The following is a 25,074-nucleotide window of genomic DNA, read 5'->3' on the forward strand; positions in this document are numbered from 1 at the left end:
CCCAGGTCGCTGGAACAGGAGGTCCCAGACCCCCGCTCCAAGGCTTAGCGGGCGAGCGCCCAGCTGGGGCTGGGCGAGGTGGGGGTTCCCGGCGCCGACCTCGCGCACCGCCCTCCCCGCCCCCGCTCCCGCCCCCCGACCCCCGCGCGCGCGGCCTTGTGGGTAACGCGGGGCCGCCAGGTGACAGCTAATGGCGGCGGCCGCCTGAGGCGGGCGGGCGGTAGAGCAGGCGGCAGGAGGCGAGCGGCGAAACCTTCCCGGCCGCCGCTCCTGTCCCGACGGCGGCTTCCCCAAGGCGGCAGGACTCGGCGCGCCATGGACAGGCCGGCGGCGGCGGCAGTGGCGGCGGCGGGCTGCGAGGGCGGCGGGGGCCCGAACCCGGGGCCGGCGGGCGGCAGGAGGCCTCCTCGGGCCGCGGGGGGCGCCGCCGCCGGCTCCCGGCAGCCCAGCGTGGAGACCCTGGACAGGTAAGCGGGGCCCCGGGCCGCCCCGGCCTCTCGCGCCCCGCTCCCGAGTGCCCCGCGCGAGGCCTGCCCGCCCCCTCCCCGGGCGCCGCGCAGGGCCTGGCCGAGGCGGGGTGGGCTGCCCCTCTTCATCCACCCCCTCCGGCCCCTCCTCCCCCAAACCCCCGGAAACCTCAGCGCCCCATCCGGGGGCTGCCGCCCTCGGACCTGCTGCGGGCCGCGCACCTGGCTCACTTCCGCCCCGAGAGCCCCAGCTCCTGGATCCCCGGGAGGGGCTTCGCAGCTGTCAAACCACTTCCCGCGCCGCCACCTGCTGCCCTTGGCGACCGCTTGGCTGTCCCTGCCCAGGTCACCAATCCTCTTGGGAGGGAGATCCCAGCCGGGCTCTCCTCTTTTAGCATCACCTTGCTTCGTGTGGTTTTAAGACCCCAATTCCGCTGTGGCTGCTTGGGGTCTTTGATGGGGGATTGGGAGTGGGGACGGGGAGATGGGACCCCGCGGGCGTGGGAGCTGGTGCAGATCGAGGCAAAAATCCGAGATGGAAAACGTCCAAACTGCTCAGGAAGCAAGAAAACAGAACGGTTTACTTTCAGTTCTTCACACTTTGAGGGAACCAGTTTATTGTTTTCATGAACACACAGGCAAGCCTACTGCTACTGAGGCAGCTGCAGAACTAAGAGAAATCAGAAACATGAAGTGACCGTGTCTAGCTGGGAGGGACCACCCCATCCTCCGACGACAAGGGATGGCCTATCCTGTAACCCGGAACATCCAGTTTTCCCACAACTTGGCCATGTCTCTGACACCAGAGTGCACTCAGGCAGCATGCACTGCTGTAATGTAACTCGGTCAGTTTTACATGCCCATTCTTGCCTGTCCTGGTCATACCATTGTGCCAAACTTTTGGGAGTTTCCAAAAGCGCAGAAACAAGAAACATTCCCTTCACCTTTGTTTCTACCTCAGTGTAATTACAATATATTTTAATAAATTACCCAAGTGGTTAGTGTCACTGAAAACCAGTCACAGCTAAGACAACACTTGAAATGGTGAGGACTCCACACATCTGCAAATATTCAACCATACACGAGGTCTGGGCGATTCAGAGAATAGCACAACACGGCTTTTGCTGTCTTACCATTTTGCTAGGCTTACCATCTAGTGGAGAATACAAACCAACCAACAGTGGAAATCGAATGTGATAAATGAGATAGGTGGTAGAGGCGAACACAGAAGTACTCAGGATGGGCATGCATCAGAATCATTTAAGGAGCCAAAGGAGACCAGAATGTGTCACCCCCAAATATGCCTCATCTTCTGGTTTCCTTCAGAGATTTTGATGATCAGGGAAAGCCTGAGAAAGGTGACATTTGAGTAATGCCCCCTAAGAGGCGAGGGATCCAGCCATACAGATACCTGGGGTCAGTGATAGTATTCTATTCAGAGGCCTGTGCAAAGCCCTTGAGGTGAGTGTGAGCCAAGTGTTCCTAGATCAGCAAGGAGACTAGGTGTCACTAGCAAGGAAGGAGCTAGAGACAAGTAAGGGATGACGTTAGAGAAGTCACAGAGCCAGATGGTGGAGAGCCTCAGAGACCATGGGGAGTCATTGGGGACTTTGTGCAGAGGAGTGACATAATCTGTTGTAGATTTCAGTAGGCTCTCCATGGTGCTATGTGGACAATAGAGTGAAAGGGGAAGGAGTTGAAGCAGAGACTGGCAGTAGGAGGCTAGTGTAGTAAGCCAAGTGAGATGGTGGCTCAGGCCAGAGTGGAGCGGAGGAGGGGAGAAGTGGTCAGATTCTAGATGTAATTTGAAGGCCTGCAGGGTAGAGCCAATGGGGTTTGCTGAAGAGTGGTTGTTTGGTATGAGAGAAGAATCTGGGAGAGTTCCAGAACTTTAGCTTGTGGGAAAATTGTGTTGCTGAGATGGAGAAGTCTCTCTAAGATGGAGCAGGGTTAGAAAATAGCAGGCTCTTCGCTCTGGACATATTAATTTTGAGATGCCAATTATATGTCCCAGAATAGATGTCAAAGATATAGTTGTTCTATCTGAGCCTGGAGTTCAGGGTTGTCTGAGCTGGAGATTCAAAGTGGGGAGTCATGGGCTTATAGGTGAGGCTTAAATACATGAGGCACGTGGAGTTCACAGAAGAATTGATGAGGGTCTGGAAAGGAGAGTTGGACTAGGAATAGGGCTGGGTGGATTTTCCAGATACTTACCAGGTAAGAGTGACCCGACATGGTGACCATTCAGATGTGAGGGGGGAGTGCTGGATGGGCTTCAAGACAAACCTCAGCTTTCTAGCATGTGGGGGAAGGGTAACTGGCTGTGCTGCACCCTGAGTTAGGAAACACAGGAGCGGAGTAGGTTGTGGGGCTGAGCGGCTGATGCTGGTTTAGACAGGTTGAATTAGCAGGGTCTCTGGGCCAAACTAGTGGACGTGTCTTGTAGGAACATCAGCATTGAGATCAGGAGAGTCCAGTTTGGAGAAACAGAGCTGGGAGCCTCCAGCCTGTAAGTAGTTACTGGCACCAGGAATATAGAGGGCAATTGCACAGACTACAGAGAAGGGGTGGGGGAGGAATCATGGCCTCCTTTCTCAGTTCTGTCATCTCAACAAGCTCAGATTCACAGTTTTCTTTGAAGAGTGACCTCTAGAATGGAACCTGGCTCTATGGGTGGGACTTGGCCATGTCCCTTGGACTATGGAGCCTTCACTTCTGCTCTGAATACTGTAATTAATAATGAGGAAGCTGTGGTCCTGTAAGAGGATGTGTCTTGCCAAAGATCATGGAGTTAGCTGGTGACAGAAGCAGGACTCATGTCCAGGCCTCCTGTCTGCTAGCCCACTATGTTTCACTGTGCGTAACTACATTGGCCAGGATGCTTCTGGTTGCAGGTGACAGAAACCACCGTTCAATCTAGCTTAAGCCAAATGAGATGTCCTGGCTCACAGAACTGCTCCAGATAGGAGGAGAGATGGCCACAGGCACAGTTGAGGCCAGGATTGCAAACGGTGTTGTCGGGACTCCCCATCTCTCTCTCTGTCTTTTTTCCCCTCACTTTTTAATCCCTGTGAGTTCCTTAAGATGGTAGGGGTGGGGTGGGGTGGGGTGGGAAGTGGCCTCCAGCAGCTCTGGATGCAGATCCATGTATTTCAGGATCCAAGAGGAAAGCCTGGGATTGGCTGGTCCTAGGTAACTCACCTACAAGTGGGAGCAGGTGGAGGAAGGGGTCAGCCTTCTTCTCCACTTTCCCCCACAGAAGCCTATGATGTGGGGAAGGGCAGTTCCCCAAGGTAAAGAGGAGGGTCCTTATCAGAAGAAGGGGGAAGGCATGCTGGGCAGGTGGTAATAACAGGTCACACTCACGCTCAGCAGTTGGGTTTCTGCAGTTTCTTCCTGTGTTTGCAACTGGTGGGTGCCGACAGAAAAAGGCATTATGACAGGCAAAGTATGATATACGCGGGAATGAAAGTGACTTAACCTTTAAGAAGGAAACAAATTTCTCTCTTTTCCCTCCTTCTCCCCCTCAGGTCGAAATTGTGGTATATAGATTCCTGGCATGTGATAGGAGTTTCTGCTCGTTCAGTATTTTCAACCACACAGATAACCTCTGGTGTGTTTTGATCAGAGACTGCAATTTGGATCACTAGCACAGAACTTCCATTTTCTTTGTTTTACTCTTTGGGTCATTTTCCATATTGCCTGGGGATTCCAGGTGTTTCTGTCCTTCAGATACATGAGTGTGGGTTTAATCAGTGATGTGATTTTTTTAAAAGGCCTGAAACATTCTTTACAGTGAAAGCTACTTGCAAGGTAAACTTTTGTCAGTATTCTTAGCCTTCTAGCTTGATTTCTTAGTATTTTGCCAAATTGTGAGAGGAACCCGGCCTCTGGGGGCAATTGTTAAATCTCTCACTGCCTAGTTGGCTTATGTGGTCTTTTAGGTCAGGTGAGTACAGCCTGACCACTTGCCAGTCATGTGACCTGGGGCAAAACTGGGCCTTAATTTTTTCATCTGTAAAATGGGTCACTGTGAGGCTGGGCAAGGCTACATGTGTGAAAATGCTTTGATGCCTCAGAGCTCTGTGGGAGTGAAAGATGACATTTTCTTTGCATTGCTGTGTTTTCATATAAAGCGGTTGGCTCGCATCTGTGCTGCTGGCTTCACTGCAGTGAGTCAGTCACTATTCGTTGTTCCATGTCCTGTTGAGGACAGCTACTTTCTCACAGGGCATGTCACCTCTGTGCCTCAATTTTCTCTCCTCAAAGACAAGTTGGCTAGTCCCTGTTCTGCCTTCTCATCACACCATGGTTGTGAGGCTCTGATATAATAAAAACCATTTGTGCTTGTAATCCCAGCACTTTGGGAGGCCAAGGCAGGCGGATCACCTGAGGTCAGGAGTTCGAGACCAGCCTGGCCAACACGGTGAAAACCCATATCTACTAAAAAATACAAAAATTAGCCAGGCATGATGGCACACGCCTGTAATCCCAGCTACTAGGGAGGCCGAGGCAGGAGAATTGCTTGAACCCGGAAGGGCGAAGGTTGCAGTGGGCCAAGATCGTGCCACTGCACTCCAGCCTGGGTGACAGAGCAAGACTCTGTCTCAAAAAAAAAAAAAAAAGAAAAGAAATAAAAAATAAAAACCATTTGTAAGTTGTCAAAGCACTTACAGAAGTGTAAGGTATTGTTAATACTACACAGAGAATATCATTTTTCTAGGCTGTAATTTATAAATCTCATGATTTTCTTCTGAGTCACTTTACTTCACTCAAAAGTATACTATTTTCTAGATTTAAAACTACCAACATGAAATTAATTGAATGTTTGAAAAGCCTATGCTGTAAGATAAATATTTCACATATTTCTCCCGGGTGGGTGCGGTGGCTCATGCCTGTAATCCTAGCACTTTGGGAGGCTAAGGCGGGTGGATCACTTGAGCCAGGAATTCAAGACTAGCCTGGGAAACATGGCAAAACCCTGTCTACACACACACACACACACACACACACACAAACACACACGCCGGGCATGGTGGCATGTGCCTGTAGTCCTAGCTACATGGGAGGCTGAGGTGGGAGGATCTCTTGAACGTGGAAGGTTGCAGTGAGCCGAGATTGCGCCACTGCACTCCAGCCTGGGCGACAGAGTGAGACCCCATCTCAAAAAAAAAAAAAAAAAGGATTTCTTCTGTATAATTTTAATAGAGTAAAATTCCATTAAATGGTAGAGAATAGTAAGCTTAACTAACACCTAGAATCTTCAACTTTTTTTGAGAAAATTGGGTGATTCATTTAAAATTAACCTGGAACCTAATCTTATTTCCTAGTTGTCAGTTGCTATTTCAGTTCTTAGATTAAATGTAAAGGTAACCAAAGAGTCTAGTTAGTTCATCTAAAAAAAGAAGTATTATCATATTCCTATTCAGTGCTAGTTTTTTCACTGAGATCCTATGATATAATGTTTTGTAATCCATGCTATTTTTTTTTAGTCCTACAGGGTCACATGTTGAATGGTGTAAACAGCTTATAGCTGCTACAATTTCTAGTCAGATTTCAGGTTCAGTGACATCAGAAAATGTATCCAGAGATTACAAGGTAAGCAACATTGAGTGCTTAATTCATTTTCAGTATGCTAAGTAGCCAAGAAGCTTTGCAGTTTTAATTCAAGTGAACCGTTGGCCCTTTGATGCAACACGGCCATTTGCTCGAGAATAAGGACGAAAGGTTCTCTGTTGTTAGATCTAAAATGTAGAAGAGAAATTTTACCAGTATCCAGTACATATAGTTTTGTAATTGAGAGGAGAAGCTGTCTTTAGATGACGATGATTCTTTTAAAAATCAAGTTCCATTTTATAATAATAAATGCATATAGCTTCTTTGTTAGTATTGTGAGTTTCAGAAAATATCTTGATGTACAATACTTCCCTAACTTCACAATTTTTTAATGTATTATCTGTGAGTATTCAGCATTAACATGTGATACTAGAATGAATAAAAACCTTTCCAAAATCTCAAAAGAGTATTGTATGGGCAGCCTCATTTTTCAGTCCTTACTGAAGTGAAAATCTTTTTGTTTATTTTAAAAGTTAGATTCTCTGCTTATTCTAAATTGAAGTGATAAGCTCCTTGTCAGCAGAGACTAGGGCAGTTTTACTCACCACTGGCTTCCCAGGCGCAATCCTGGAGCATAATGGTTGCTCAATAAATATTGAATCAATTAACAAACCAAAAAAAATCGCTTGCTCCATCTTTGTTAAGGCTAAAGACTAACTTTGTTTTAACGTCAGTAAACTATTAATAGGTACATTAAATGAAATCACATTTATATTTCAGTAGTGATGTTTGCCTAAATTGAGGTTTCTGTTTATTAGTAGCCATTTTTGCCTGCTAGTAAGAGATGATTGATTTTTCACAAGTGTGTGTAAAATGCATTTGATATCCCAGACTACCATTAGTTAACAGTCTCTCAAAATCATGGTCCTTGCCAGATATCAAATCTTACAAATATCAAGAATTACAGTAAAGATCCTAATTAATTCTTAGTAGATGCTCCCAGGAGCTTTATCTTCAGTTTCTCTTTAGAGCTCATAGGGTAATAACAAGGGCAGAAACAGGCTCAGGAGGCCAACTAATTGAGATTTGGCTATGGTGCTGTCTCTTGCTTCATCCAAACTGGCAGATGCTGTTGATTATGCCTACCAAAGGAAGGCATAGCTGTGGATTACCAGAAATTGGATAATCTGCCCAGCTAGAAGACAGTATATTTCTTAATAGTTTTTCCTGCTATCTGGTGTTCATGTTTGCCCATAAAAGAGCAGCTAGGGCTCCTGGACCTTAAAACCTGGCCGGGCAAACACACTGTCTCCAGGTGGGAGAAGCATTTTTTGCATCACCGATGCGTGAATGACTGGTCACTGACCAGCTGCGGATTGCACCAGTTCCAGTTGCCCTATTGCCTACACCTTAGCTGAGAAACTGCCTGCTGAGAGACTTAAGAACCCATATTAGCAGAGAATAGCTGCCACACCTTGGGGTGATTTTCTTTATGGACAATTATGAGTTAACTGTAATGTTTTCATTAAGATTGAATAGTTGTGGCCGGGCGCGGTGGCTCAAGCCTGTAATCCCAGCAATTTGGGAGGCCGAGACGGGCGGATCACGAGGTCAGGAGATCGAGACCATCCTGGCTAACACAGTGAAACCCCGTCTCTACTAAAAATACAAAAACTTAGCCAGGCGAGGTGGCAGGCGCCTGTAGTCCCAGCTACTCGGGAGGCTGAGGCAGGAGAATGGCGTGAACCCGGGAGGCGGAGCTTGCAGTGAGCTGAGATCCGGCCACTGCACTCCAGCCTGGGTGACAGAGCGAGACTCCGTCTCAAAAAAAAAAAAAAAAGATTGAATAGTTGTTAGTGTTGTGTGTGTCCTATAAAAGATTGGATGTCGACTGTGTGCATAGCTTTCTAACATTACATGAATAGATCAGACTGAATCTGTACTTTAACATGAAGCAACTAAGTTTTTTCAATCTTAGTCTATTTACAAATTTTGTGTAGCAGAATTAGCTCATGTTGGAATGGTTGAACAGATGGTATTCAGAAAAAATAAGGCTTTCTTTCTTTTGGAAATTAAGTTCCTACATCAGATCATAGCTAAAGTCTTTGATGAATTATTGTAAGGGAGCATGTTTTATAATTGTCTTTGTTATATTTGCCCTGTAGCTAAATCTGAAAAGTTGGTGTTAAATTTATAATTCAGGGGTTGTTACACTTTCTTCAAGGAGAGGTTTTTTTAATATAATAAATACATAAAATATTTCTAAACCACAAAGATAATTGTACATGCTCCCTATAAAGTAGTTCTTAAAATCAGGGTAACCAAAATGGGCCTTTGGGACCCTGCTGGCATGGGAGCTATTGCATGGGGTTGACCCTGATGATCCAGATAAAGTTCCTTGAGGATTTAAGTTGCAGTCATCAGTTGATATTTGAAATTATCTATTGTGTAAGTGTCTTATTTGAAATACACACTTAATTTGGGGGCTAATTTATTATAGATTAAACTCAACGTCAGTAATTAAATGGGAGCAGATGTTTATATGGAGCAGAGCACTTGGCATCTTATTTTAAATGCTGATTGTCTTCTGAGTTGTAACAGGCTGTCGAGAATGGTTCTATGTCATCATCATCATCATCAATCCTCTAACATATATAAGCTCTGTGGTTTTGTAATGCTTTTTGACATGTCATCCATTTAAGCCTTAAAACAACCCAGTGAACCTGGGTGTGGTGGCCTGTAGTCTCAGCTACTTGGAAGGCTAAGATGGGAGGATCACTTGAGTCCAGGAATTCAAGGCTGCAGTGTGCTGTGATCGCATTTGTGAAAAGCCAATGCATTCTAGCCTGGACAACATAGAGATATCCTGCTTCTTTAAAAAAGTCCATTGAGGTAGCTATTATTACAATCATCATTTAACAGATGAGGAAACCAAGGCCTAGAGAGATGAAATGACTTGCTTAGGGTCATACAGTTAGACTTGGGATTTGAACTCAAGTCATCCTATTGAAAAACTAGAGTGATTTTAAGATTTTGTCCCACCCCATTCCCATCCACTGCTTTTCATTCTTTATTTTTTCTTCTTTTTCTTCTTCTTCTTCTTTTTTTTTTTTTAATAGAGATGGGGTCTCACTATGTTGCCCAGGCTGGTCTTGAACTCCTGGGCTCAAGTGATCCTCCCACCTCGGCCTCCCAAAGTGCTGGGATTACAGGTGTCAGCCACCACACCTGGCCTCATCCACTGTTTTTCAAAATGTGACCCTTGGGTCTTCCGAAAACAGCATTCCCTGGAGTACCTGTAAAAATGCAGCTTCCTGGGCTCCATTTCAGATTTAATGAATCAGAGTCTCTGAGGCAAGGAAACAAGGGTCTCATATATTTCTTATGCACGATAAAATCTGAAAGCCTAGGCTTCCTGAGTTTATATCTGTTGAAATTGGTGATTGGACCCTGTATTTCTGGTGTGTTACTAAGAATCTGAATAATTAGCAACTCAGATATTGGAGAATAATTATTTTATTATTTACTCATATCATAAATTGTCAGCCCAGGGTCAGCTCATCTAAAGTACAGAATATCGCTGGTATCACGAGATGAGTTTAGACAGTATGTCCATGGACATATTTTAGTAGCTATGTAATTATTTTCTTGTGTATTAGAAAAATCAGCACATCACGCTTGTGATTTAGTGGATGTTATGGCTTAGAGCAGGCAAAGTATTAAAAAGGAGTTGATTTTAAATCAATATAAAGATAAGTATAAAATTAGTATGGGCAGTTTGCAGATACAGCAAACCAAACTTGTTGAGGTGGTATGTGAAATGGTAAGTTTGGCAAGCATTGTCCCAGCTGAAAGAGTGGATAGCTATTATACTGAATTGTGGGGCAGCTAAATTAATAAATGCCTGATTTAATACTGAGTCATCCTGAAGACTGGCCTGATAATTAAGACTATTAGACAAAATGTAATAAAATATTTGTTTTGCTTGTCCCCCCTCCACTACCAACTCAATTGCTTTCATTTTTACTAGGCTAACAAATGGTAAAAAATCTCTCTTGAATTTGTCAGAAATTTTAAGAACAAAATTCGAATGTAATCTGTAGATTAGATGAAATAATACAGTTACAAATGGAAACATTTTTAGAAACTATTGGTAGAAGTGACATAGTTGATCACAGCTTCCATTGTTTGGAAAGTAGGACTAGGCTATGAAAAGAGAACATGATGGGGTGGTATAAACAATATTGGTTAGCTTGTGACCTTGTATAGTCTCTCAGGCTCAGTTTCCTTATCTGGAAGGATAAAGGGGCTTGGATTAGATTATTCACCTCTAAATGCCTTTCTTGGTAGAACATTATTCAATTGTGTTCAAAAGAATTTGATTTGGGCCAGCTTTATGAAAATTAGGACACTATAGTTTTATTATTATTATTATTATTATACTTTAAGTTCTAGGGTACATGTGCACAACGTGCAGGTTTGTTACATATGTATACATGTGCCATGTTGGTGTGCTGCATCCATTAACTCATCATTTCCATTAGGTATATCTCCTAATGCTATCCCTCCCCCCCACTCCCAACAATAGGACCCGGTGTGTGATGTTCCCCTTCCTGAGGACACTATAGTTTTAATGTGATCATCTTCCTTCCTCTTGCTTCATCATTATCATCACCTCTTTTCTGTTCTCCTTCCCTCACCCACACACACACAGTAGCTATATCTCTTCTCTAAACATTCTGAAGAAAAATGAGAAAATGGAGATGACCTTGTACTAAGTTTAATCATTGGATAGGATAGTACAGTAATTACATTTGGAGGGAAGTCGAAGGCAGAGTATAGGAAAGGCTTCATTATGCTTGAGCTGAGTCTTGGTTAACATTTCTTAAATTGGGCCCTAGTCTATGAAAAGGGAAGCTTTAGCATGAACTTTCGAAGTCTATGTCTGTAATCTATAGCCTGGCCTCGTGACTTATAAATCAGAGGTTGCAAACTCAGATGCCTTCATGGGACAGTTCACAAATCTAGGCAGACATGGAGGAGTGCTGTAGAGAACTGGAGAGTACAGAATGCCCACCTAACAGCAAATAATTTTTTTTAAAAAACCTATGGTACCATAGGCCTCCAGTTTGTAACCACTGTAATAGATACAAGAGTGCTATCCTATCATCGTTTTTGTGGGAAATAATTATTTCTTAAAAATGTTTAGATATAGACTTCTGTTTCTGGAAAAACTGGAAGCAAATATATTTTCTCTTATTCTTCTTACTAAGTACAACTGAAAACCTTGGATATTATCTACAAAATAAACATAAGAATACTCTGAAAGGTAGAAAAGGCAGACTAGCTAGGGACCTCAAGACCCAGGGAATGACACGGTTGTGAGTTTCCTGGGGTTGTTTTTGCCACATATGTCCCAGACTCATTGCTGAAGAAACCAGTAAGTCAGAAATGCCAACAGGCGCAGATAAGAAAGGCCTACTCTGTCTAGCCAGAGGACCAGGAAAGGGGCACCTAGCAAAAAGAAAACACACTAACTACTCTACTCCAGCCAAACACCACAGAAAAAAATTATGACCCACACCCACCCCACCAACAAAGCCAGTTGGGAGAGCCTGATTTCCACCCTTGCCAGGCTATACTGAGGCATACCAACTCCCTGGAGTGGTGGTGGTATTAGGGGAGACCTGGTGAAGAGTCATGACTTTCACTGTCATCTATTGTTAGGCAGGTTGCCCCTTCTAGTGTGGTGTCAGTAGAGGCCGTATCAAGGGCAACAATGAGGCACCCCTTTTTCTCTCAGCCAGGGAGGTTTCTGTGGAAGCCTAGGTGGGAGCTAGAACTCTCACCCCTGCTCAGCAGTAATGAGGAGCCCTCCACTCTGCAGTGTCAGTGGAGGCTGAGTAGGGAACCTGGACTCCTACCCCTATCTAGAAGTAATGAAGTAGTACCCCTCTTCTCTTGGAGCAGTGTCAGAGGAAGCCAGCTTAAACAGAAGGTTTGAATAAGATCCAGAGTCTTAAAACATAATGCCTCAAATGTGCAGATGTTAATGAAAAATCACTCGTTATACTGAGAATGAGGAAGATCTCAAACTGAATGAAAAAAGAGAATCAACAGATGTCAAAACTGAGATGATAGAGATGTTAGATTTTAAAGAAGTCATCATAAAATTGCTTTTTTGTAAGCAATAAGCAGTTACAGATACGCTTGAAACAATGAAAAAAAAAAAGTTTCCACAAAGAAATGTAAGAGACAAAGAAGAACCAGATAGAAATTTTAAAACTAGAAAATACAATAAATGAAATAAACTCAAAGGATAGGTTCAACACCATAATAGAGAGGACAGACAAAAAGAATCTGTGAACTTGAAAATCGAACAATAGAAATTACCCAATTTGAGTAACAGAGATAAATGAACAGAGCCTCAGGGACTTGTGGGAGTATAACAAAAGATCTAACACTTATGTCATCAAAGTCCCAAAGGAGAGAGAGGGGATGGGGCTGAAAAAGCACCTGAAGAAGTAATGACTGAAAGCTCCCCAAATTTGGCAAAACACGTAAGCCTACAGATTCAAGAAGCTGAGTGAATCCGAAATGAGAGAAATCCCCCCAAATGCACACAAAGACACATTATAGTCAAATTTCTGAACACTGAAAACAAAGAAAAAAATATTGAAAGTAGTAAGAGAAGTAACACTTTACCTATAAGGAAAATTAATTCTAATGACAGTGGATTTTTCATCAGAAACCATGAAGGTCAGAAGGAAGTGGCACAACATTTTTCAAGTGCTGAAAGAAAAAAGTCAACCATGTAAAAATATGCTACAGGAATGAAGAGGAAATCAAGACATTTTCAGATGAAGGAAAACTGGAAGAGAAGTTGTCACTAGCGTACCTATCCTAAAAGAATGGCTAAACAAAGTTCTCTGAACAGAAAGGAAGCAATAAAAGGAGGAATCCTGAGACACCAGGAAGGAAGAAAGAACACAGCAAAAAAACCTCCTAAAACTAATAAGTGAGTTTAGCAAGGTCACAAGACAATATAGATATAAGATTAATATATAAAAGTCAGTTGCATTTCTATGTACTAGCAACATGTGGAGACCAAAATTAAAAACACAGTGCCATTTACATTAGTATTATAACAATGAAATACTTAGGTATTGTCTTAGTCCATTTTCTGCTGCTGTAACAGAATGCCACAGACTGGGTAATTTGCAAAGAAAATAAATGTACTACTTTCAGTTCTAGAGGCTAGGAAGTCCAAGTATGAGGGGTGATCATCTGGTCAGGGCCTTCCTGCTGCGTCATGACACAGCAGGAGACATCACATGGCAAGATAGAGCAAACCTGCTAGCTCAGATCTCTCTTCTTATAGAGTCACCAGTCCCGTCATGGAAGCCCTACCCTGATGACCATATCTAATCCCAATTACTTTCCAAAGGCCCTACCTTCAATAAACATGAATTTGGGGATTTGGTTTCCAATACATGAAATTTAGGGGACGTGTTCGAACCCCTACAGTGGCTGTACCATTTTACATTCCCTCCAACAGTACACAAGGGTTCTAATTTCTTGATGTTCTTGCCAACACTTGTTATTTGTGATGTTTGTGGTTTTTGTTGTTGCTGTTGAGATGTAGGAGTTTTTTTTTTTTTTTTTTTTTTTTTTTTTTTATGTTCTGGATATTAATACCTTGCCAGAGATGTGATTTGCAAATATTTTCTTACGAAATTTTGGGGATGTATTCCAACCATAGCAAGTATAAATCTAATAAGACATGAACAGGACTCATATGCTGAAAACTATCAAATATTGATTAAAGAAATCAAAGAAGATCTAAATTAATGGATACATACAGCGTTGTTCATGTATTTGGATGATTCAATATAGGAAAAATGTCACTTCTCCCCTAATTGATATACACATTTAGCACAATTCCTATCAAAATCCCAGAAAGATTTTTTGTAGATATAGATTTAAAACTTATATGGAAAGGCAAAGGAACTGAAGTAGCTGAAACAATTTTGAAGAATAAAGTGGGAAGAATCAGTCTAAATGACTTCAAGACATGTCGTATAGGTACAGTAATCAAGACTATGGCAGAGGTACAGACACACAGATCAATGGAACAGAGCAGAGAACCTACAAGTCATCCCACAGAAATATGCTCAACTGATTTTTTTTTCCACCAAGACATGAAAACAATTTAATGGTTGAAAGATAGACTTTTCAACAAATGCTGCTGGAGTAATTGGACATCTGTAGACAAACAAAAAACCTTGATCTAAGTCTCACATCTTATACAAAAATTATCTCAAAATGAATCACAAACTTAAAAGTATAAAACTTTTAGAGAAAAAAGAAAACCTTAAGGATCTGGGGCTAGGTAAATCATTCTTCTTAAACTTTACACCAAAAGTCACAATCCATAAAAGGAAAAATTGATCAAAATGTAAAACCTTTTGCTCTATGAAAGACTCTGTTAAGATGAAAAGACAAGCTACAGAGTGGAAGAAAATAGATGCATACCTCATATCTGACAGATGACTAGTATTTAGAATATATAAGGAATATTTGAAACTCGACAGTAAAACCATCAAACCATCCAATTAGAAAATGAGCAAAAAATATGAAGCATCTCAACAAAGAGGATATACACATGGCAGGTAAGCACGTGAAAAGACGTTCAGGATCATTTCTCAATAGCGGAATGTAAATTAAAGTCACAGTGAGATATCACTACATCCTATTGGAATGGTTAGAAATTTTTGAAAAGTGACACCACCAAATGTGGAGAACCAGATTATTCACTGATTGCTGATGGGAATGTAAAATGGTACAGCCACTCTGGAAAACAGTCTGGCAGTTTCTTAAAAACGAAATGTGCACCTGCCATATGACCGAACAATTGTACTCCTGGGCATTTGTCCAAGACAAATTAAATCTTATGTTTGCATAAAAACCTGTACATGAATGTTTTTAACAATTTTATTCATAATCGCCAAAAACTGGAACCCACCCAGATGTTCTTCATCAGGTGTATTGTTAAACAAATTGTAGTACATCCATGCTATGAACTATATTACTCAGCAATAAAAAGAAATAATGATACACACAAGCAACTTGGATGAATCTTAAAGGAATTACGTGAGTAAAATAATGACAGTACCAAAAGGTTACATACTGTATGACTTCATTTATATGACATTCTTCAAATGGCAAAATGATAGAAATAAAGATAGATGAGTGGTTGCCAGGGGCCAAGAAGAGAGGAAAGCAGGGAGGGGAGTAAGATGTGGCTATAAAAGGTTAACAGTAGAGTTCATTGTAGTGATGACATTTTTCTGCATCTTGATTGTAATCAATGCCAATATCCTGGTTCTGATATTGTACTATAGTTTTGTAATATGCTACGATTGAGGAAATTGGGTGACTGGTACATGGAATCTGTATTATTTCTCACAACTGCATGTGGTTTTACAATTATCCCAAAATTTAAAGTTTAATTTTAAAAGTCAAGATTTTTAGACTGCTGAATGATTCTATATTGCATGTAAAAATTTGTATCATTGTATTTATAACAACTGAAAAATACAGTTATGCTAAAAAAGATGTTAGAAGTTATTATGTTTCTTATAATAAATTTAGTTAACAGCAAGAATATCAACAATTATCCTTCTACTAGTCAATTAACAATATATTCATTACTTTTGTAAATGGAAATTGGGCCAGCATACTTCAGCCAGGATAGAAACGAACAGCTCATTTGCCACATTTTATGGTGGGCCTTAAGAGTGATTGTTTCAGTCAAGATTTGACAAAGGTATCAGGTAAGGTTTAGGTGTGGCTAATTTCCCAAAAACCAGGGTTGTACTTTTTTTTTTTTCTTTTTTGGAGATAGGGTCTTGCTCTGTTGCCCAGGTTGGAGTGCAGTGGCACCATCAAGGCTCACTGCAGCTTTGACCTCCTAGGCTCAAGTGATCCTCCCGCCTTGGCCTCCTGAGTAGCTGGGACTACAGGCATGCGTCACCACATCCAGCTAATTTTTATTTTTTGTAGAGATGGGGTCTCCTTATGTTACCTGGGCTGGTCTCGGACTCCTGGACTCAAGCAGTCCTTCTGCCTTGGCCTCCCAAAGTACTGGGAAGCCAAGGTGTAAGCCACTGCACCTGGCCCCAGGGTTGTATTTTGATGATGATGTTAAAAAATGTATTGGGAAGACTATTTTAGATTTTTATTGGCCTGCATAGACTTCTGTTTATTGAGGCTTCAATAAACATGCTTAGTTTTACTAGAGCAAGAACCGTCTCCTCCTGACTGACAGTCCCAACTTCTTAGCAGAGTAAAACCTTTTTTTTAAAAATACGTATTTTGTAGCAATCTGATTGCTAAAGCAAAAATATTTATAGACTTTATGCCTAAGGCAGAAAATAGTGGAGTTTTTACTCCAATATTACAATGTTTTATTGAGAAGAAGCCTCTTAGGGGCATAAGTTCAAAGACAACTAGTTTATAAAAAAACTGATATTTATTTGACTTAGAATTTTCTCATGTGCTTTATCCAAAAGATAAAATTTAGAGTCAGAACACTTCACCTTGAATCCCAGCCCCGTAACTAACAAGCTGCCTAACAAGTTAGTTGACCTTGTTGAGTCTCAGTGTCTTCATCTGTATAATGGGTATTAAAACAGAGATTGAATATATTAAATGAGGTGACATATGGATGGAACACAAATGCTCATTTACTGTACGCTATTACTCTACAAAAATATAATGTGTAAGAACAAATACAAGAGGAGTGTGTTGTCATTGCTGAACACTACTCCACTTCCAGAAACATGATGTGAGTACCTATTATGTGCAAGGGGCTGGGCTGGGCTGGGCTGCATGGAGTTCATAGTCAGGCAAAGAGACACAGAAAATTGCAGTACAGGTTGGCCTGTGGTAAGTGTTAAAATAGACATGTAAACAAGTTGTGGTGGAAGGAGAGAGCAGGGCAGAGTAGGGCATTCTGGGAGTTAAGGGTCTTTGTCAGCCCCCTCAAAAAGCGAAACAGATTTAGGTGGGGCTGTGTTGGGGTCAGGAGCATGCTTGCTAAAGCCAGCCAGCTTTGGTTTGAATCCCTGCTGTGCTGCCGCTGGCTGTATGGCCTAGGGCAAGTTACCATGCCTCTCACTGCCTCAGTTCTCTTGTTTGTCATATGGGTGGCTGGGAGGGTTGAGCTAACTCATAAAGCATTTAGTACTGTACCTGGTGTAATAGTAAGCCTTCAGTAACTGCTTGTTATTATTTGTAGTACTAGTACTGGCTGCATTTGAAAACTTTCTGAAATACTTTCACACTTTGGGGATTTCAGGGTGTCAACTGTTACCTTATCAAGAATTAAAACTGGAGCCAAACAGTTTAGACCAAAGTATCAGCTTTATTCATTGACCAAAGTTGGCTGGGAGGGGCTGATTTAGGTGGGCTGCCTCGTTCATCATTCTAGAGTTAAACATGTACACCCAAAGGTCGCCCTGGACAACTGCAGCCAATCTCTCTGGGCAGGGCCCACATAGGTGAAATCTCCACAGGCTTGGAAGACCAGGCTATACTCTCAGGGTCTCTCTGGCAGGCAGATCCTAGAAGGGCAAAGTATACTGGCTCCCTTACCCAAGTCCACCCAAAGCAAGTGGTCAACAGAAGCCCTCACCTCACTGCTTGGGAGTGCCCTGAAGGACAGAGGAAGGGAGTTTTACTCCCAACACAAACTTTCACACAAATTTGAATTTTGTTACTTTTTCTTGATTTAGTGAAAGCCATTTAGAGCACGACAAGGGCCAGTAACATTAACTTTGGCGCTGTATGCTTGCTTTCTTTTTTTTTTTTTTTTTTTTTGAGGCGGAGTCTGGCACTCTTGCCCATACTGGAGTGCAGTGGCCCGATCTCGGCTCACTACAAGCTCCGCCTCCTGGGTTCACGCCATTCTCCTGCCTCATCCTCCCGAGTAGCTGGGACTACAGGCGCCCGCCACCTCGCCCGGCTAGTTTTTTTGTATTTTTTAGTAGAGACGGGGTTTCACCGTGTTAGCCAGGATGGTCTCGATCTCCTGACCTCGTGATCCGCCCGTCTCGGCCTCCCAAAGTGCTGGGATTACAGGCTTGAGCCACCGCGCCCGGCTGCTTGCTTTCTTAAATAGATTAAGATCACTATCAACTTTTTTGGCACCTTCTCATAGGTTCTTGACATGTTTAGGAGTTGAGGGAGGGGATGTGGGGTGTGTGAAAATAGTTGTGGCACAAGTTGGGGCAGCTGAGACTCATCAACTGGAAAAGGTTACTTATCCACCCCAGGTACAATTGTCGTAACTGATTTAACCCTGCCAACAATCTGCAAGGGGTGCACTCAACATCTCCCATTTAGAGAAGAGGAGACTAAGATTCCAAGCGGGGGGTGTGGCTCGCCTGAGGTCCTGTGGCCAGTAGGTAGGTGCTGGAGCTGGGAGTTCACTCTGGAGTGTGTTCTTTTAACCACTATGCCGATTTATCTCCCTTAGCCTCAGTTTGAGAGATGTTTTCTTTAGTCTTCTAATGAGGCCTAGATACCCCGAATCCTTGGGAGTTGGGAACTGGTAGGGTCCTGGCAGTCATCCCATAGACTCCCCTCATTTTATGTGTCGAAAGTGAGGCCCAGAATGCAGGCATTAGGAAGCTGTGTATCATCAGTGAGAGCTGGCTTCCAGGCCTCCTGGCTTACAACTTATTCTCCTATGACTTCCATCAGAATCACATTTAAGAAGAAAATGAAGCTCTGTGCATGTGTCTGAAATGGCTTATTTCAGGAGAGGGACATGGTGATCCAGAGAAAACATAATAGGTATCAACTGAGAGACTTTTGGGTAAGCCTCCATTGACCTTCTCCTCCCCAACAATACCAAGAACACTGAGGATTTCATGGCAGTAGGCAAAGAATTATGTGAGTTTAAAAGCAGATTATCATCTCACCCCTTTGCACCCTTTTTCAAGTTAGTTTCTCCTTCTAGTGGCAAAGGCCTATTGACAAGGAGTTATAACTCCCATATATGAGGTTTGTGTTAGGCTATTCTCACATTGCTACAAAGAAATACCTGAGACTGGGTAATTTGTAAAGACAAGAGGTTTACTGGGCTCACAGTTCTGCAGGTTTAACAGGAAGCATAGTGCTGGGATCTGCGTGGCTTCTGGGGAGGCCTCAGGAAGCTAACAATCATGGTGGAAAGCAAAGGAGATGCTGCTGTCTCACATGGCCAGAGTGGGAGCAAGGCAGCGGGAGGTGGCACACACTGTTAAATAACCAGATCTCAAAAGAATTCATTCACTAGCTCAAAGACAGTGCCCAGCCGTGAGAGATCCACCCCCATGACCCAAACACCTCCCACCAAGCCCCACTTCCAACATTGGGGATTAGAATCCAACACAAGATTAGAGGGGACAACGTCCAAATCATATCAAGGTTCAATTGCACAATTTGGTTCTGCAGTGGACAATATTTTCATAAAGATTTTATCGTGAATGTTATTTTTTAGTTTTCAGTTTTTACTATCAATTTATAGACAAAGCACCAAAACATTAATTGTAGTTACAGAATGGAGGTTGGGAGGTAGAGAGGTGGAGGAAGGGTTAGTGGTATTGATTTCTTCAAAAAACCTGAAGGGAGTTAAGAGCTATTTAACATTTGAGGAGTCAAAATAGGTTTAGGGCTGTAGTTTAAACGGTCTGACGATAGAGGCGCCATGCTGAGGCGGTATAGTAGAGTTGTTATGGGCACAAATCCGGAACTAGACTTCCGGGATTTAACTACTTGCTCTGCCACCTTGAACTCAGCCAGGTTACTTAAACTGCGCCTTGGTTTTCTTGTCAAAACATGGGACCAGTAATAGGTGTTTTTTTTGTTTGTTTTTGTTTTTGTTTTTGTTTTGTTTTGTTTGAGACAGAGTCTGGCTCTTGCCCAGGCTGGAGTGCAGTGGTGTGATCTCGGCTCACTGCAACCTCTGCCTCCCAGGTTCAAGTGATTCTCCTGCCTCAACCTCCCAAGTAGGTGGGATTACAGGTGCCTGCCACCACGCCTGGCTAATTTTTTGTATTTTTAGTAGAGATGGGGTTTCACCATGTTGGTCAGGCTGGTCTTGAACTCCTGACTTCAAGTGATCCACTTGCCTCAGCCTCCCAAAGTGCTGGGATTACAGGTGTGAGCCACTGCGCCCGTCCATAATAGTTTTTATCTTATGAGGTTGTTCTGAGAATAAAATGAGTTAATACAGTGCTTAGAAGAGTATCTGAAACATAAAAATCATGAGTGTTTTTTATGATGCAGCAGCTGCTGAAGGAAAACAAAAGAACTCAAAATTAGCATTTCAATCAACAGAGATTGGGAAGAGGGAGGTAGTAGTTCGAGAGTTAATTTTCTCATCTTTTAAAATGGGAGGTTAATAGACACTGTTTAAAGTTGACAAATCAAGAAATGGAAGCATAACTATCACAATGGAAGCAATTCTCAGAATTAAAAATAGATCTAGTTAAGTGTGGTTATTACTGGGGAATGAAGCTCTGAGAGACTTACTATTTTGAGGTTTTTATTACCATAAGCATATACTACTTTTATTTATTACCAAATTTCTTGATGTGTAGTTAACAAATGATAAACCTCAAATATTTAAAGTATGCAATTTGATAAGCTTTGACATAAATACAGACATGTTAAGCCATCACCACAATTAAGGTAAACATATCCATCCTCCCACAAAAAGACAAATTTAAGCTTCTTAGTCTGAATACTCTGTGTTTAGTAACTTATGTATAGACTTTGTCTTTTAGCTATACCATCACTTAATTCAGATACCTTTTAATGACTTCAAAGATTATTTTAATGATAATACAGTGATTTTTTTGAATCTGTGTCATGTGATCTTATGCATCCTGAGTGAAACCGTAAAGCTAGTAAGAACCTCCAGTGATTCTTTTCTGATGATTTGTTTTCATAGAACATTCAGTGGTCAGAAGATAGGATTTCCAACTTTGGAATGGGGAACACAGATGGTTAAAATCTTCCCAGGCTATTACAACTATTTGCTTTTTAAAAATTCCTGCCATTCCTTCTGACCAGGGCTTTCTGAATGTGTATGCTGCATGTTCAATTAGGATTCACAGGCCTCAGGCACAACAAGAATGTTGTTGCTAAAATCAATGTCCTTGCTGAATAAAACTGGGCTTTCCCTCCCCTCCAGGAACAGCCACTTACCTCTTCCCGCCTGGAGCTCCCCTTTGGCCATGCAGCTGGTGCTGGGGCGGGGAGCAGGCACCCTCCTCTCAGTGGCGGCCACATCGGGGAGTTTAATTCTGGAGTCCCAAATATGAATTGGAAATGTAATTTCAATAGAAACCAGGTTAAGCTTTGCAGTTAACTCAGCTTTATGATACCATCAATGCAATATAGCTGAGCTGTGCTTGCTCTGGGTCCAAGGTGGGGATTTCTGTGGTTTTTTGGTTTTGTTTTCCTGGGCTGCTTTGGACATATAACTGCCTTTTTTTTTTTTTTTTTATCATTGGTTTTTTGAGGAAAATGCATTCAGTATTCCAAACGGAAACTAATGAACTTTTTGAACACAGCCTGTTCACAATAGCTTGTAATAGCACTTGACAGAAGGGGTTTTCGTTTAAGGTAATGTAGTTAGTCTTAGCCTAAGGGCGACACGTTTCTCCAAATCATAGACTTCCCTGAAAATTATAGGACAAATGTGTTAGGATTGATCTGATATCGAATGAAACTTAGAGGGCAAATGCGTTAGGATTGATCTTGTTGGTTTTACTTAGAGGATTATGATGTTTTTTAGGGAATGGGCTGTTGAACTTAATGGCATCTTTCACAGGTCAATAGTAACATGTCCATGATGATGATATTCTGTATTTTAACTAACAGGTTTTCAGGAGGCCTGATATAAGGGTAAGGATATTTGGCTTTCAGCAGATGGGCCTCCTACTTGTGTGTGTCTGTGCTTTATCGAACACTTAGTCTATTTAGTGTTCTTTACCTTCTCACTGGTTTTTATGAATCACTCAGATCAATTTGCTCTGCTGTGTTATAGCTTTAAGTGTTCACTAGAAACGCTTTATTTGTTACAATGTTTTTATGTGCAATAAAAGCCAATGTGTGTGAGGGCAGGATGCTAAAATTGTTACCAGTGTGCAATATTGACTTTTGTTGTACTACATGAATTATGACCAAATGGATATTCATGACTGGGGTTATAAGGCTAGGGCTACTGAGGTCTCTTTTAATCTTGTTTATTGTGTAATTCATGCTACAGAATTTAGCAACTAAAAAAAATGGTTAGTTGGCTGTCCTATCTAAGTAAGATTTCAAGTCATGTTTGTGTTTGCATGTTGAATCCAAAAAGCAGAAGTGCTAATCTTGAAGTTAAATCTAGCAAAATCAATCCCAGTTACTATTTTTTCAAATACAGATATAGTGGGTTACAGCTTATATTTTCCTCATGATTTTCCTTCCCTTTATTTCAGAATATTCATAAAGCAAGACAAAGATTGGTAATGTGCATGCATTTAACAGACAGAAAATTAACCTATTTCTATTCAAGGAAAACAATGTGGATTTTGATAGTATAATAACTTCAGTTTTAAAGTTTTAATCTTATTGAAGCCAACGAAGTAGTACAAAAATAAGCAAGTTAAGTCTTGTTATTCTAGTTGGTTTTCCTTTCTTTAGTCTTGTTTTCACCATGTTTTCTTTTGCTTATGAGAATCATTTTCTTTCATTGATTCACATTGTTAAATATTAGTGCTTGGCTTTACACTTGCATGAACTTTGAAATGTTGTATTTTTTGTTCATTGAGCTTTCTGTTTCTAAAAACTTAATGATTCAATTTTCTTTGTATTTAAAAAATGGAAATTTCAAAAAACTGGCTGCACTGAAAAATTACACTGCCTTGAAGTGTGCTAAACTATACCAACTGCACTGAATTCAATCTGATGATAGAGTATAAAAGTACATTAAGGAGTTTTTGGACTTGATTGACAAAAATGGAAGGTGGGAAATAGTAAATTCTTTTAAAGTTTTACTATTTCTTCACTGGTTGCCTTTGTAAAAACGATAGTCATTGCAACCAAAGTTTCATGAAGCAAAAATATATATAGGCTAATTTGAATATTTTTAGCCTCAGAGACTTGATAGAACTTTAAAAAGAGATTACAATCTTGTGATCTTCAGTATTCATATTCTTTTTACCACCTGCTGAATAAAAAGCCCAATTTTTAAAGTTTCAAAAAATAATAGATTCTATAAAGAAATTAAGAACAGTATACCTTTAAAGGGATTGGAAAAAATTAAAGAAAGATGTGTGGCCTTTTCGTTGTTTCTTGGAAGTGTGTTGATACTGTAATTAGAAATATTTAATATGATATTGATTTATAAATCACAGAATTTAATTAGCAATAAGCAATAAGAAACAGACGTGTATATATGTGTACACACACACACACACACACACACACACACACACACACACATATATAATCTCCAGCATGTGATATATGCATGTGTGCAGTGGAATTGATCCCTGAGCAATGTAATATGAATACTTACTGTGTTTAAAATACATGTCTATAAACTGCCTTTGTATTTTGGCTTGACTTTGCCCTTTGCCAGGTTTCTGTGGTATGCTTTATTTTCTGTGAGCACGTTATGTGCCTGTTATTTTGTTTCTTTGCTATATGCTGTGTATTGCTTGGTTTTGAAAAGACAGTACATTCTTTGAAATTCGTGATGTTTGTTTGCTTTTCATTTTTCTACCCCAACACAAACACAGAGTAGATACTCCATTTTAGGCTGAGGATGCTATAGATGGCCTACACGTTATTTCCTTAACTCCAAGGGGGAAAATGTTGTGATTTGCAAAGTCATGAAAGGTGTGTCGACTTTTACATGCTTACTGTCTCCTTAAAAAAGAAATTCTGTCCTTTCACCTGTCTGTTTGCACGTGTTTCTCTTTCTCCTCTTTGCTTTTTCTTGTCCATGCACCTGGTGCTGTGCAGAAGATTCAGGAAGAACACAATGGCTACCCTTCTGAAGCTGAAGCTGATCAGGTGGCAAGTTCTACATGTTCATCTGTTTGTAGCTACAGATCATGTATTTAGAAGCCATTTCATTCTAGACTTCTAGATAATCAAAGCTTTCCAGATGCTTTTACCACAATAGTAGTGCCCTCCTGTCCAAATTTGCTAGATTCCATATGACATTATTTGCAAAAATTGGTTTATCCAACATTTTGTCAACTAGAAATTTGTTTGTCTGTGTTTCTCGGTTTGCCCATATAGGGTTATTGATGGGGTTAATGACCCTCCATCACGGTTGGATTCTGCAGTGCCTTTACATAGACATAGAGGGGACAGATACATATGCTAAGGGTGCTCCTTGAGGGTGCACACTTTGCTTTCTTCAAATATGCATGATCTGTGCCCAACACAGTACCTGGTACCATGTAGATAGTTGTGGAATTGGTACATATATTAATCAGAATACAAAATTATTCATAGAGTATTCTTGAGTGCTTACTCTGCTCAGTACCTCTAGACCCTCTCTGGAGTCTTTTAAAGCTGCAGTACTTTCCCCAATGCTTATGTGAAACCAAGAGAAGAGCAGCTCCAGGGATGTGTGGCATGCCCCAGGTGCTCAGCTACACCATTGTCCACCATCATCCAGCCCCACCCTCCTTTGGTGACCCCAGAAGCAACTTGAAGAGCCCAGTTTGAAAGCCACTGCTTTTGGCATGCAACCATTATATAAACGATTCACCTGGTGGCTTGGATTCAGGCTAAGGAGAAAAGTAGCAAAGAGGCCAGGGTTGTTGGGTGGGCTGGAGCCCTCAGGAACAAATTCAGGGAGCTGGCAGACTTCGGCTAGACCTTCAGGGTCACTGGAACAAAGTTGGGATGAGGTCATCAGAGGGAGTTCCCCAGTTGGGCAGCACTTTGAGCCACGGCACCAAGAGGAATGGGTGTGTTTATGAAATCAAAT

At 41.7% G+C, this 25,074-nt stretch overlaps 1 protein-coding gene across 11 annotated transcripts in view; it reads left to right on the forward strand.

The window, feature by feature from the left end:
• MTMR1 (myotubularin related protein 1) overlaps positions 1 to 25,074 on the forward strand; it is a 79,079-nt gene that overhangs the window by 323 nt on the left and 53,682 nt on the right. For 4 of the 11 annotated variants that reach the window (XR_013412652.1, XR_013412651.1, XM_077988076.1 and 1 more), the window contains exons 1-4: positions 183 to 467; positions 5,960 to 6,065; positions 21,963 to 21,986; positions 22,562 to 22,588. Coding sequence is in view for 7 of the 11 variants with exons in the window: in XM_077988076.1 (XP_077844202.1) it covers positions 316 to 467; positions 5,960 to 6,065; positions 21,963 to 21,986; positions 22,562 to 22,588 (309 nt within the window). In the remaining 4 variants the exon portion in view is untranslated. Of the gene's footprint in view, positions 1 to 182; positions 468 to 5,959; positions 6,066 to 21,962; positions 21,987 to 22,561; positions 22,589 to 25,074 lie in introns of those variants that run through there. The other 7 variants (XR_013412653.1, XM_028841862.2, XM_028841859.2 and 4 more) reach the window with 3 other exon arrangements.

The sequence above is a fragment of the Macaca mulatta genome, chromosome X, assembly GCF_049350105.2.
Source record: "Macaca mulatta isolate MMU2019108-1 chromosome X, T2T-MMU8v2.0, whole genome shotgun sequence".
Taxonomy (NCBI): domain Eukaryota; kingdom Metazoa; phylum Chordata; class Mammalia; order Primates; family Cercopithecidae; genus Macaca; species Macaca mulatta.